This window comes from Eschrichtius robustus, chromosome 16 (assembly GCF_028021215.1).
Source record: "Eschrichtius robustus isolate mEscRob2 chromosome 16, mEscRob2.pri, whole genome shotgun sequence".
NCBI classification, from domain to species: Eukaryota; Metazoa; Chordata; class Mammalia; order Artiodactyla; family Eschrichtiidae; genus Eschrichtius; species Eschrichtius robustus.
Genome location: NC_090839.1, coordinates 6,512,144 through 6,526,755, shown reverse-complemented (window position 1 = coordinate 6,526,755; position 14,612 = coordinate 6,512,144). Strand labels below are relative to the sequence as shown.

At 44.1% G+C, this 14,612-nt stretch overlaps 1 protein-coding gene across 2 annotated transcripts in view; it reads left to right on the top strand.

The window, feature by feature from the left end:
* Positions 1-352: 352 nt before the first annotated feature.
* The window catches only part of RTF2 (replication termination factor 2), a 41,211-nt gene continuing 26,951 nt past the window's right edge, over positions 353-14,612 (top strand). For both annotated transcript variants that reach the window (XM_068565796.1, XM_068565795.1), the window contains exons 1-5: positions 353-493; positions 4,165-4,259; positions 5,420-5,513; positions 7,243-7,382; positions 11,309-11,387. In XM_068565796.1, coding sequence (XP_068421897.1) covers positions 425-493; positions 4,165-4,259; positions 5,420-5,513; positions 7,243-7,382; positions 11,309-11,387 — 477 coding nt within the window. In that variant the 5' untranslated portion in view covers positions 353-424. The remainder of the gene's footprint in view (positions 494-4,164; positions 4,260-5,419; positions 5,514-7,242; positions 7,383-11,308; positions 11,388-14,612) is intronic.

The window sequence follows — 14,612 nt, the reverse complement described above, 5'->3', positions numbered from 1 at the left end:
GGGTGCTCCTGAGTCACGCCCACCCGCGCCGAGCCCCCCCCCCCGGACCCCGCCCCCGGACGGTGGGGAAGCGATTACGCGGGTGCAGCAGAAAGCCAGCGCCCACCCGAAAGACAAAGGGACGGGCTGCCGCGGTGGAGTGGAAGAACGCTCCACACCCTGCTCGGCACGCGAGGTCCAGTAAGCACTTTGCAGCAGCTCCCGCCGCGGGGTCACGCCCAGCGCCTAGCAATACTCTCCATGGCAACCAGGGCTGGGCAAAAGCCCCGCCCCGCCGCACCCCGCCCCACCCCATCCCACCCCGTCGCGTTGCGACGGGCGTTTTGCGTCACTGCGGCGCGCCGGAAGTGACTGCTACAGTCGCTAGGCAGCCCGGAAGTTGCGGCTGTAGGGGATTACTTTGGACTCTGACTCCCGGCTTGCGATGGGTTGCGACGGGGGAACAATTCCCAAGAGGCATGAACTGGTGAAGGGGCCGAAGAAGGTTGAGAAGGTGGGTGAAATGGGCCCAGTGGGGCCCGGGGGTAGTGGGGCACGGTGACGCCCCCAGGGAGCGAAAGGGGGTGGGAGGGGGAGGCAGCGGGTTTCCACACGCAGCTGTGCTCATTTATCCCTTTCAGAGAACTCAAGATTAACCACAGTATTAATAACGGACCTTTATTGAGTGCGTGCTGTTGCTGTTCACCAGGCAGTGCGCGTAATATGGGGTATCTCATGTAATTCCCAAAACAGCTCTACGGGTACATACTGTCAAAAGACATGGAAATTGAGGCTCAGGAAGAGAAAGTTGCAAAGCTAGTAAGTGGCAGAACCAGGATTTGAAGTCTGTCTGCTGCTAGTAACAATGATACAAATGGCTGCTGTTTGTTGAGTTTTGTACATAGGAACTTCGTTTTCTCAGTGAGGTCTTCTCAAACCGTTACCTATGAGACCAGGTCCTCCTCTTTTTTTTTTTTTTTTTCTGCTGCGCTGCGAGGCATGTGGGATTTTAGTTCCCCGCCCAGGGATGGAACCCGTGCCCCCTGCAGTGGAAGCGCGGAGCCCTAAGCACTAGACCGCGAGGGAAGTCCCCAGGTTCTCCTCTTAAAAACTATCTAACAACCATGTACACTGCTTTCAGGTTATTAATGTTGATCTCAGAGGATGGTAAGCTCCTGGTGGCAGAGCTTGCACCTTTTCTCCCCTCTACAACTAGCACAGCTCCTGGTGCAGTAAATATAGTGGATAAATGGATGAGTGGATAATCCCTAATTCTCACCAGTGATTGGGCAAATTATGTATTATAATTTCCATGCTGCTAACAGGGAAATTGAGTCAGTAACGTGACCAAGATCATGCAACTGGTAGGTAATGAAGCCAGGATTCCCATCCAGTTATTCAGGATTTCAAAGTTAGCACTAGTAATTACTTTTTAATAATAGAAGGTGTGTAAAGCACCTAATACAAGTGGCTGGCACATTGTGGATGGTCCATATGAGTCTCCATTCAGCAGCCAGAGAAGTCTTTTTTAAAGATAAATTCCACATATCAACTGTATTTAAACCACTCCAGTGGCTTCCCATTGTATTCAGAAAAAGAATCCCACAAGACCCTGTGTGGTCAGACAGGGTCTGATGTAATTACCTCATCTTCTGGCCTTCTCCAGCCCTTTCATTCTGTTCCAGCTACACAGGCCTTGTTCCTCAACCTGGAGTATAATTTCCTCAACCTGATATGTTCTTCACTGAGATAGTCATATATCATTTGGGTTTTTTTTTTTTTTAACATCAATCAGTTCTTTACTCAAATGTTATCTCAGTCCACTGTAGCCAAAATACATCTCACTTCTGATCACTCTATCCTCTTCTGCTGCTGTATTTTTCTTTCTTTAAAAAAAAAAAATTATTTATTTATTATTTATTTATTTTGGCTGCACCGGGTCTTAGTTGCAGCATGTGGACTCTTAGTTGCGGCATGCATGCGGGATCTAGTTCCCTGACCAGGGATCGAACCCGGGCCCCCTGTGTGGGGAGCGTGGAGTCTTACCCACTGGACCACCAGGGAAGTCCCTACTTTTCTTTATAGTGCTTATCACTATATTTGTTCTTGTCTGTTTCCTATATGGACAGGGTCCTTGTACGTCTTATTTCTGCGACCCCTATGATGTGTCTGCCACACAGTAGACACACAACAAATATGTGGAATTTGAGAATGAATGAACACCCAGGAGGATGGAGCGTACCCTCTAATCATACCTACATGTGCAGAGATTAATGCTGGGTAGTTACCACTTGTGTGCGAGAGCTTTTACCCAAAGAGTATTCAGCTCAGTTTTGTTAACTTGTGCCCAGAGCTGAAGAAGTAGCTTAATGAAAGACTTGGCAAAGAATAGGTGTCAGAAGGGGATAGAAAAGAAAAAAGGGTGATCTGAAACAACTAGAGTGCCCAGGCAGGATGGATTTTTATTATCCTTATTCACTCAACAAATAATTATTAAGTGCTTACCGTATACACCATTCTAGGCCCTGAGGATGCAGCAGGAAACAGAGTCCAGCCCTTGTAGAGCTTACATTTTCAAATAGGTAAATAATAACATCTGTTGATCACTCATATGGTATGTTGGGTCTGACCCAAAACATTACTCAAATTTGAGACCTTGCCGTGAAAAGAGTGACCCTAGAAAAAATGTTTTCAGAAGTTTTGGGGGACCAATTTTTAAATTCCCAGGCAAGGAGTAATCTAGAAAGTAGATCCTAAACTTGCTGAACGTGGCTTTTTATTTTTTTTATTTATTTTTTTAAATTGATTTTTTGTTAGCTGCGTTGGGTCTTCGTTGCTGCGCGCAGGCTTTCTCTAGTTGCGGTGAGCGGGGGCTACTCTTCGTTGCGGTTCGCGGGCTTCTCATTCCGGTGACTTCTCTAGTTGCGGAGCACGGGCTCTAGAGCGCAGGCTCAGTAGTTGTGGTGCACAGGCCTAGTTGCCCCGTGGCACGTGGGATCTTCCTGGACCAGGGATCGAACCCGTGTCTCCTGCATTGGCAGGCGGATTCTTAACGATTGTGCCACCAGTGAAGTCCCCTGCCTGGCTTTTTATCCTAGCTCCTTTGTCTGCTTGCCTGTTTGTGACCTTGACATGTAACTTAACTTCTTGGTATGTCAGTTTTCTCAACTACAAAGGTAAAAATCCTAACGCAGAAGGTTTTATGAGGGCTAAAGGACAAGTCACTGAAACTGCTTAGCACAGTGCCTGGCACACAGTAAACACTTAAGTAGTTGTTCCTGCAAAAATTAAATTTAAGGGAATTAAAATTTTTTTCTTCCTGTTTTCTTTCAAATGTGCCATCCTGTTACATTATTCAGGTTTGACATTTTAGGAAGAGGAAAGAGTGGGACATGGAATATTAAATAGGTGAAAATATCATTTGAGGGCTATGGAAGGTCTCAGATCTGGATCGTTATACTGTGGATAATGGCCTGATATGCCACATAGTGAGCAGTTGGCAAAAAACACTTCTGTTAAATTGCTGATTTTATAAAGAATTATACAGTCTTTGTGCTGACTTGTTTTTTTTTAAAAATGCCTATCTTCTCAATTCTTTGTCCTTAAATTCTGCTACAACTTTGGAGCCTTTCCCATTGTTAGGAATTAACCTGTACTGCTTGATTTTTCTGTATGGCCTTCCTAACTTACTGTTAAGATACAGATATTAATATGTAACTAGCATAAGCAATATAATGACTTGATGTAAACTGTTTCTTTGTACATGTCATGTGTAGAGAGGCCTTTACTTGACATAGTGTCGGTTACTTGTGACTTTTTAAATCCCGACTTCGTGTGTCACTATCTTTGATTTAAAAAACAAAAATCATGGGACTTCCCTGGTGGTGCAGTGGTTAAGACTCCGCACTCCCAATGCAGGGATCCTGGGTTCAATCCCTGGTCAAGGAACTAGGTCCCACGTGCATGCCGCAACTAAGGGTTCGCATGCCACAACTAAGGAGCCGGTGAGCTACAACTAAGACCCGGCACAACCAAATAAATAAATAAATAAATATTTTAAAAACAAAGAAACAAAAAAATTGTCACAGTGTGGTATTACTGAATAAGCCTTTATATGTGGAACTGTAGACCATGTGTCTTTCAGAGGTGAAAATTAATTGACAGGATTTTTTTTTCTTTTCTCAGGTTGACAAGGATGCTGAGTTAGTGGCCCAGTGGAACTATTGTACTCTAAGTCAAGAAATACTAAGACGACCAATAGTTGCCTGTGAACTTGGCAGGTATGGTTCCTTTACTTAACGGAGACGAGTTTTTATTAAATGATCTTAAAAAGAATTTTAATGTATAAATGCTGTTCTTGATTCATCAAATGTGAATGATCTCCAGCAAATTTGTGAAGCCTGGGTTATCATTCTCTGTCTCAAAACATACTTCTGCACTTCTCTATTCAGTTTGGTTTATTTAATCCATGGGTTGAAAACTCAGGGGCCATTAGGAGTTAAGTTATAAAGATAAATGCATGAAGGACCCATGTGGGGTCAGTAGGGAACAGTGAGGACTGGCGGAAACTGGAGAGTTCACGTCCTGTCTAAGGGGTAGCTGCAGGAGTTCCCTGGTAGTCCAGTGGTTAGGACTGACTCCGTGCTCTCACTGCCGAGGGCCCAGGTTCAATCCCTGGTTGGAGAACTAAGGTCCCACAAGCTGTGCTGCACGGCTGGCAAAAAAGGCAAATTACGGGGTAGCTGCTCTTCAGTTCCAGCCTGCTGTTACAGTTCAAGAATGTAGACTGAGTCCAGAACATCTGATTTTTTTTTTTTCTTTCTTTTTTTCAGGGGAAGTTGAAAATGTGTACTTTTTTTTTTTTTTAAATTAATTTATTTATTTATTTACTTTTGGCTGTGTTGGGTCTTCGTTTCTGTGCGAGGGCTTTCTCTAGTTGTGGCAAGCGGGGGCCACTCTTCATCGCGGTGCGCGGGCCTCTCACTATCGCGGCCTCTCTTGTTGCGGAGCACAGGCTCCAGACGCGCAGGCTCAGTAATTGTGGCTCACGGGCCTAGTTGCTCCGCGGCATGTGGGATCTTCCCAGACCAGGGCTCGAACCTGTGTCCCCTGCATTGGCAGGCAAATTCTCAACCACTGCACCACCAGGGAAGCCTGAAAATGTGTACTTTTATATTAAATCTCCCAATTTAGAAAAAGCCTTCATCAGGTCACATTCAGTCCTCAGGCTGCCAGTTTGTAGCCTTTTATTTAAACTAGTTTCTTTCTTTGTATGCTTTGGAAATGGTTGGTACAGGATTAAATTTACTTTTTTTTTAGGAGTGCAGGGCATTTCTATTATCAGACGTAAATGACTTTGGATTGTACTCAGTTTAGTCTTCTTCCTTTGGGTGAAGGTTGATTATTGCCAGAATGTTTTGACTGATCTTTATTGTTGCAGACTTTACAACAAAGATGCCATCATTGAGTTTCTATTGGACAAGTCTTCCGAAAAGGCTCTTGGGAAGGCAGCCTCTCACATTAAAAGCATTAAGGTAAGACAGGTGATTCGGAAGTGCTCCGGGGGTTTCAGTGGTTAGGGTTTTATTTTATAGAATTCATGTACATTTTAGACTGAACTTGGAAATTTGGAATTCCAGTCCCACCCAGCCACCTAATAAAGGTGTGATTTGGGGCAGGTCACTTGAAGTTCAAACCAGAAGTCCCCACACCCGTACTTCCTGGATTATAAATCTGTTGTGAGTTCATATGAGTGAAAGAACTTCAAAACTGTAGTATACAAGTTTCAAAACTTCAAAACTTGTATATTGTGCTGTATAAATGTTGGGAAGCATTATTTTTATAGTTAAAACTCAGCCACTCGAATTTTGGTTTGGAAGACACTTTTATAGAATTAGAGATTTTTATAGGTAGATAACTATTCAATCATTGTGGTTATCTCCTGCTGATTAGAGGTTCTGAAAGTTCTTTCATAAAAGTGGAAAAACAAGTTTTTTAGTAAAGGAAGTTTGTTGAGAGGACAGAATCTTTCAAATCTGGTCAGTGGGAGAAAAATCAAAGTAGTGAAGAATTTGAGAACCACCAAGCTTGACAGGTGAAAACACTCACTGTGTATGACATGTTGAGGCCTCATGGCTAGTCAGTGGGGCGCTTAAACTAGATCCAGAGCCCCTGACTCCCAGGCTAAGGCTTTGAGTTTTTTCCTCCTTCTTTTTCTTTTTAAATTTTTTTTATTGTTATAATAGGCTTTTTGTTTGAGTTCTTGGGGTAATGTTTATTTCAGACAAATTAGTAATTCTGAGATGTAGCTGTTGGTAGTGCTGTAGAGGTAACCATGCTGATTGTCGTCATCGTTTCCTTGGGAAGAGAACTCATTTCTCAAAAACCCATAGTAGCATAATTATCTTATCTCAAAAATGTGATTATCACTGAAATTAACTTATACAGGTCTATACTTAAAACACAATATATAATGTATGTGGTGAACTTTTAATTTTAATGCAAAAATTTTTTTTCCAAGAAATCACAACTGTAAAGACAAAAGGATTCACATAAAACAATGCAAAGGTTATTATTACTGCAGTTAATAGTCCACAGATACTCTGAGCAGAGAACTTGATGAACACACAAGCAGGAAGCCGACCCCGTGTGTGGTGGCTTTTTCCTTTCAAGGTGCTCAGCTGCTCTCTGGAGTGTTGAAATCAAATGGTGCAGTTAAATATGAAGAAATGCTTCAAATGCTAAAGTGGGGCTGTTAAGTCACTCCTTGTAAAACTGAATTTTGAAAACCGGAACGCCTGGATCTTGGAGTATGACAGTAATCTCTGGCTAATATTCTGCCTTGGACTCATTAGACCATGGCCTCACAGATTTTACCGTCTATTTAGCTGTTAAATAAGCGTGGCTTGTCAGTAATATGAACAGCCTCAGTGAGGCTTCATCAGCCAGGAAAGAAAGTGTTCCTTTCTGGATGAAACTAATACAAAGCTTTCTTCTCTTAGTGGGGTAAATTTTCATGTCTGAAGTTACTTTGCCTTATATAGCAAAATGCTTGTAAAATAGAAATTAATTATTTGCTAGACAGTGCATTTAAAAAATTTTGTTTTCTATCACAACTTATGGTTTAATTTTATATCCATGTTAATTGATGTTAAAGGAAAGTAGAAAAAGAGGTTTGGACGGGAAGGGACTAGAATAATAATCAAGGCTAAAGATGATCCATTTGTCAAAGGAACTCTTAAAATATTCATGTTTTTTTCACAGAATGTGACAGAACTGAGGCTTTCTGATAACCCCGCCTGGGAAGGAGATAAAGGAAACACTAAAGGTGACAAACACGATGACCTCCAGCGGGCACGTTTCATCTGCCCCGTTGTGGGCTTGGAGATGAATGGCCGACACAGGTCAGTAACGGATGTGGGCAGATGATGTGGAGTCTGGGTGAGTGATCCCAGTGCTGTTAGGATCTGTGCCAAAGCTTAATAATCACACGGATTTCCTTAAGGTGTCTTTTGGTTTGGGTAGTGCACAAGACCATGTTCATTCCCTACCAGCCACGTGTAACATGGCCTCTTTGTTGTCTGCAGCTTTCTATTCTTGAGGGTAGGAGAGCCTAAAGTAAAGAGGGAGTTTAAAAATTTGTCTTGTGACACTTAAGAGACTTGAGTTGAGTTCTTTGGTCTTCTCCTATGGGAAAGAAAGTAAAGGACAGATATTTTCCATCAAACAAATCCCATTTCCTTACAATTGCTAAAAGCTGTGCAGTGGAAAACGATCTTACAGAACGTGTGGTTGATCGGTCAGTGAAAGGCCCGGTTGATGAGGATAACTTGCTTTGAATTTGTAGCTAACAGGTCCTCTGGCTAGAGCACCAGAAATCTTAAGCTTGAGATGTATATAGCAAATGCAAGTAAGCAAGTATATTTCCCCCTTAAAAAATATGAATGTCGAGTGGATTAGTAGGGTGCCTTTTTATAGGATGTCTCACTTCGCCAAAGCTTTAAACTTTTTTCCCACCATTTAGAAATACCTTTAGTAGCTGGTAGTCCATACTGTCACCTGGAATCTTCCATCTAACATATTACGTGTTGAAAGGAAATCATTTAGGCCTCTCTTAAAGTTTACCGTTTAGTGGTGATCCTGTGAGGTGATGGGTATGATAATGAGCTTGACTGTGAAGATCGTCTTACGATTTCTACATAGAGCAGATCATCAAGTTGTACACCTTCAATATATACAATTCCTGTTTGTCAATTATACCCAAATAAGGCTGAAAAAAGCCTTTCATTTCATGCCCAAATGAAAGGCTAAAGTTCACAAGAGAAATATTCTGGGGAATGAGATTCATGTACCTAACCTCGTCCTACTTGTGTGTGTGTGTGTATGTACACATTATTTTGAGGTGAAAGTCCTAACATTCACAGTCTTTTTAAAGTGTATGTTTCAGTGGCGTTTAGTACATTCTCAGTGTTGTGCAACCATCACCTCCATCTAGTTCCGAAACATTTTCATCACCCCAAAGTAAAACCCCCTACCCATTAAGCAGTCCCTTCCCATGCCCCCTCCCCCCAGCCCCTAGCAGCAAACAATCTGCTTTCTGTCCAGTGGGTTTACCTAGTCTGAATATTTCATATAAATAGAATCACACAATATGTGACCTTTTGTATCTGGCTTCCCACTTCTTTTTAAGAAAACCATGGTTCACCCCCAAAAGAGGAACTTAGCAGAAACAGACTCAACTCTGGCGTCTTGAGCAGGGGTTACCTCTAGCCTGTTGCTCCGATTGTGGCTTCCCCTAGTTTTTTCCCTTTCATTTGCTGGTTAATCTCTTCTCTTTTTTCTCTTCTCAGTTAATTGAGCTTTGCCTGTTTTGGCTTTGCCCGCTTGCTGTTAATAGGGCCTCCACACTAGAAAATTGATTTTGGGGTTAGTTTGTATATTTAATAACATTTGTATAATAAAGATTTAAGTGTATAGAAAAATAGAAATAGGTTATTGGTATAAAAAGAACATTTAGCCTTTGTTTAAAGAAAAACCATTTCCTAAATCACTAATACTTAGTAAGCATTCATAAAGCAGGGTTTTTTTTTAGTCCTAAACATTTAATGAATATTAGTACGATGTTATTAATTTGGTTTTCGTTAGAGCAATCTGCATCTGCTATAATCCCTGAGATTAAAAGTTTCTATGGAGAAATTGGAGAAAGTTTCTATGGTGAAAAGTTTGGAGAAAGTTTCTATGGTGGCATTTTTTAGAGGAACATAAGAAGTAAATGTGAGGGACTTCCCTGGTGGTCCAGTGGCTAAGACTCCACGCTCCCAATGCAGGGGGCCCGGGTTTGATCCCTGGTTGGGGAACTAGATCCCACATGCTGCACTGAAGACTTCGCATGCTGCAGTGAAGATCCCACATGCTGCGACTAAGACCCAGCACAGCCAAATAAATAAATAAATAAATAAGTAAGTAAATTAAAAAGAAGTAAATTGTGAAAGTGCTTTTTGCACCTTTGCCGCATCCTAGCCTCCAGTGACAGCACTGTTAGCTGTTCGGTGTCTAACGCCTTCTACAGACCTCTGCAACACCAACACAGACAACACAGTTCCGTGCACCTCTGCAAGAGAGATACAAATAGACACGTATGCTTCCCACCGGCACAGAATCATATTACACATATTTTGTAACCTTATTTTTTTCTACTTCTCTGTCTAATTTAAACATTTTCTTGGCCATACATAACACTTATTCTTTTCCTTATTCCTTATTCTTTTTTTTTTTTTTTTTAATTTATTTGGTTGCGTCAAGTCTTAGTTGCAGCAGGCGGGCTCCTTAGTTGCAACTCGCCGGCTCCTTAGTTGCAGCACGTGGGCTCTTAGTTGCGGCAGGCAGGGTCCTCAGTTGTGGCTCGCGGGCTCCCCAGCTGTGGCACGCAAACTCCTAGTTGCAGCATCATGTGGGATCCAGTTCCTGGACCAGGGATCGAACCCGGGGCCCCTGCCTTGGGAGTATGGAGTCTTAACCACTGCGCCACCAGGGAAGTCCCACCTTATTCTTTTTAATAGCTGTATAAGAGTTCATATTTATTTAACCAGTCCTCTGTTGATGGGCATTTAGGTGGCTTCCTCTTCTTCCTTGCTGTACTGCACAGCTTCATAAATACATACTTGTGCATGTGCACACTTGTGGGCATGATTCTGTAGGAGAAAGTCTGCAGAGTGATGCTTTACCTGATACTACTGCCAATTGTCCTCCTGAAATGTTGTACCGTGTTGTACCCACACATCAACAAACGTGCCTGTTTCCTCAGACAGTTTCCAACTGGATACCTTCAGACTCTTTCATTATTGCCTGATAGGTAAAACACTGTATGTCTTTGTTTGAAATGCATTTCTGTAATTAACAGTAGGGGTTAAGCATCTTTTATGTGCTTTGGCCATTTATATTTCTCTTGTCAACTGCATGTTAATGCCCTTTGCCCATTTTTCTATATTGTGTACTGTTGCTTTTAAAGATCTCTTTGAATATTCATAAACTCTGAACCTCATATGTGTTTAAAATATTATCTCCCTGAGTTCCTATTCTGTCTTTTGACTTTTTGCGGTGTTTTTTAAAAATGCCTCTATTTATTTTTATTGATAGAGTCTTTTTTCCAAAGGATTATTGCAAGGGGGTAGGAGTGGAACTTTGGCCTATGTTTGTGGTTTTAATTTCAACACACAAGTTTCTCCTCTCTCTGAAAAGTAGAGCTTTTCCTAAGTGACTAAGAAAACTTTCCTAAGCTGAAATGGCATAAATTGAAGAAGCAGTTACCCTTAAGACACATCTTGCTAGCAGATGCACAAAATAAATAGGGATAAAGCACAGATGGTCATGGGCACAGTTCAAAGCTATGGCAGCTTGACACTGAGATCTTGAGTGTAGTTCCTCTAGAAGGAGCTTGGGGTGCAAGCTACCTGTACAACAGCGTGCTGCAAAACAAATGCTGAATGCCAGTTTTTAGTTTTTGCCATTTTTCATAGAAGCAGAAATCCACTTTGGATTTCTTTCCGTTAGCGAAAATAGGTACTAATGTAGGTCTTTCGTAAAAATGAAATGGCGTAAAGCAAACTTTCAGAAAGCGGGGTGTGTGTGTGTGTGTGTGTGTGTGTGTTTTAAGTCCTTTATTTATTTAGGGCACACTGATTTTTTTTTTTCTTAATGGAATTAAATATAACCATTTTTTTCTTAGTGGTTCTTGGCCTTTGTGTAAACAGAACAAATGTTAATTGATAACATGGGTAATAATTTTTAAATTGTTATTTAAGTCATTCTCCCTGTTGGATTATTTCTCCAGGTTTTGTTTCCTGCGGGGCTGTGGTTGCGTGTTTTCTGAACGAGCCCTGAAAGAGATAAAAACAGAAGTTTGTCACACGGTGAGTTGTTGACATGCATCATTTGTTCCTTCCCAGTAGCTGAAGAAATCAGATGGTTTGGGGTCCCCCCTCCATGTGTCATTTCAGCATCTTTCAATTCTTTCTGAAACATGGATCTAATTAGTTGCTTCTCTGCTTAAAACCTTTCTACTCCTGTCCTTGCCGTAAGTAGAGACTCAGACCACCTCTTGTGACGTGTCCCTGCCCGCCTGTCCTCTCCTGTGCCATCGTCCACCGTGACCTGCCAGCGGGAGGGGTCCTGCTCGCCGAACCTTAGTTCCGGAGCCATTGCTTTCTGTGTGAACCTTGTCGCTCAGTCTCCTTCCCTGCTCCCTGGGCACCTTATTATCCCACTGATCTCACCACAGTGTAATTGCTAGTTAGGTGGTGCTTTCCCTGCTGGACCAGGAGGGTTTCTTCTTCTAACTCTTTTTTTTTTTTTTTTTAAGACTTTATTTTTTTTTGAGCAGCTTTAGGTGCACAGCAAAATTAAGAGGAAAGTAAGGGGTTTCCCCTCTACCCTCACACGTGCCTCCCCCATTATCAGCATCCCCCCGAGAGCGGTGTACTCGTTCCAGGTAGTGAGCCTACGTTGACACCCCATCATCACCCGCATCCCCTTTACATTAGGGTTCACTCGTGGGGCTGTACATTCTGTGGGCTTGGACAAGTGTATAATGACGTGTATCCATCATTATAGCCTCACGTGGTGTATCTTCGCTGCCCTCGTGATCCCCTGTGCTCTGCCTGTGAGTGTTTGAGAGCGAGGGCAAAGCTCGTCCACCTCTTCACCCCGCCGGCCTTGTTCTCCCCGGGGCAGGTCGCACGTCCTCAGTAGACGCCCCCGGGGGTGAGCAAACCCATCACGTGAGGGCGTGCCTGCCCAGCTCACGTGAGGGAGGTGCGGAGGACTTCGCCCTCACGGGGTTGCCGCTGCAGCCCAGGACATCTGTGTCTGGGTGTTCTGCCGGTCTGTGGAGAGCCTGGCATTTACTTTAATGTCATGGACACCGGTGACTCCTGGCTGCACTTTCACCCACATTAATTCTGCTTGGATTTCCTTAGGCGTCCGGTACTGTTTATCCCTGTTGTGAATTATTCTTTGATCCAGTAGCTATCGTGGAACCGCTGTCATGGGCCAGCCCCGTCCTAGGCATGTGGGGTGGCGTACATTGTAGATAAGATTGATCCAGTCCCTGCCTTCATGGAACCCGCATTCCAGGTGGAGAGAGAGACACTCAGGTAACCGAGCAAGGCAGGACCGATTGTGACAGCTGCCAGGAAGGAAACGCAGCGGGTGAGGTACCGGAGGGAGAGAGGCCTCCTCAGTGGTGGTCAGCAGAGGCGCCTCTGGAGGTTTGAGCTAAGACCTGAGGGTGAGCAGGAGCCAGCCAAGCAAGGTCTGAGCCAAAGCTCAGAAGTGACGGAGGACTTCGCTAGTTGAAGGAACAGAAAGTGCGGTGGAGGGTGGGGACGGGAGAGAAGTAGATGAGGTCGAGGGTCAGGCAGGGGCCACCTTCTGTAGGGCCCAGGTGGCCGCGCTGGGGCTTATGGGTTTTACCCTAAGAGCGGTGGGAAGCTGGGGGCACCTTTCGGCCAGGCCGGATGTACTTTAGTTTCAGAATGATTTCTCTGTAAAGAAGTCAGACGTGGAGGAGGATACGCTCAAATGTGATTCCATTTATTTGAGACTCAAAGACAGACCAAAGGTGATTGGTAGTGAAGAAGTCAGGGAGGGGCGTGGAGTTGTTTCCAGTTTGGGGTGATTACAGATCAAGCCATCATAGAATTTGGAATCTGTCTCATGAAGCTTTTGCCAAAAAAAGAGAAATTCAAAGAATGCATTCAGGAATTGATTCATGTCATTTATTGTCCAGTATTTATTATGTCTCTTGTGTTCAAGACGATGTTACAGGTGTTCCCAGGGAGGATAGGACGTGAAGGAATCAGTCCCTGTGCTCAAGGAGACTGCAGTCGTGCAGGAATCAGGTTACATGAAAAATCATATTCTGCTTTGTTTTTTGAGGCCAGTTGCCAAGTGGATGTAAGGATGTTACTGGAGTTGAAGGGCCAGAGAACTTTCTGGCTGTGCTGGTGAGAAATGGCTTTATGGGAGGAGACATTTGTTCTAGGCCTTGAAGGCAGAGCATGTTCTCACGGGTCAGGCTTTCCCAGAGAGTGGGACACGGCTGCTGGCGTAGGTGAGCTGGTGTGAGGGGTCCACCGACAGGACCCCAGACGTCCCTGTGAGACATTGCACAGCAGGACGGTAGCTCCCATTCTGGCACACCTTCTGCCCGTGTGCCTGCCTGCCTTGCGGAGAAAGTCTCCATTTGGTCCTGGGATAGTTTTAATGCATCTCACTGAGCTCCCAAGAGAGAGCGCACCTTAACGCTCAGAGCTTTGGCAGGCAGGGCCTCGAGAGACTTGTTTGTGTTCTCTGCAGTTTTATGCTTTCTTTACATTTATGGCAAGGGGTACTATTTCTATACATATGGTATGAATATAAAGTCAACATTTAAGGTAAATTTAAGTAAAAACAATGGGTAGATTTAAAGAAAAATATTAAGATACTGACGGTACCTTAGGCAGGGGAACGCCTGAAGTTTGAGAGACGCCCTTGTTAGTGATGGTGGGTGCGCTGTGGGCAGAGGGAATGCGTGGGAGAGGAGAGCAGCCGTCACACTCAGGGGAGGAAGTGCCGGGCAGCCTGTGAAGGTGGGGCCTCAAGGTGTAGTCCTGCCCCAGCCGCTCAGGAGCAGGGAGAGGCCAGAGATGTGAGTCAGACTGGTGGCGGAAACTCCGAGTGCCAGGCAGAGGAGTAGCTCCGGGGGCGTGCAGCACGCGGCCCCTGATGCCTTTGCAGCAGCAGAGTGCCTTGGGAGCAGCGGTGTGTAGGTCTGTGCAGTATGGGCAGAGGGAAAAGACTAAACAAGAGCAAGAATCTGACAGCAGGTGAGGAAAAGGAGCCTGAGAGAGAAGTCTTGTGAAGGAGGGGGAGCTCAGCTGGCCTGGGCTTCCTGCGAGCAGGAAAGGAACCTCGCTCGCATTTGCTCTGTGTCCAAGTGTGTGTGTGTTTTCACAAATAGCGCGTGAGGCGTTGTCTGAGTGTTAGACACATTCGCAGGTACACTCAGGAAGTTTACTTGAAAGAATATAAATATGAGAAGGTGGGAAGTGAAGCTGAAATTTATTAAAGCAGCCAAATGTCCTGGATCAGTGGTT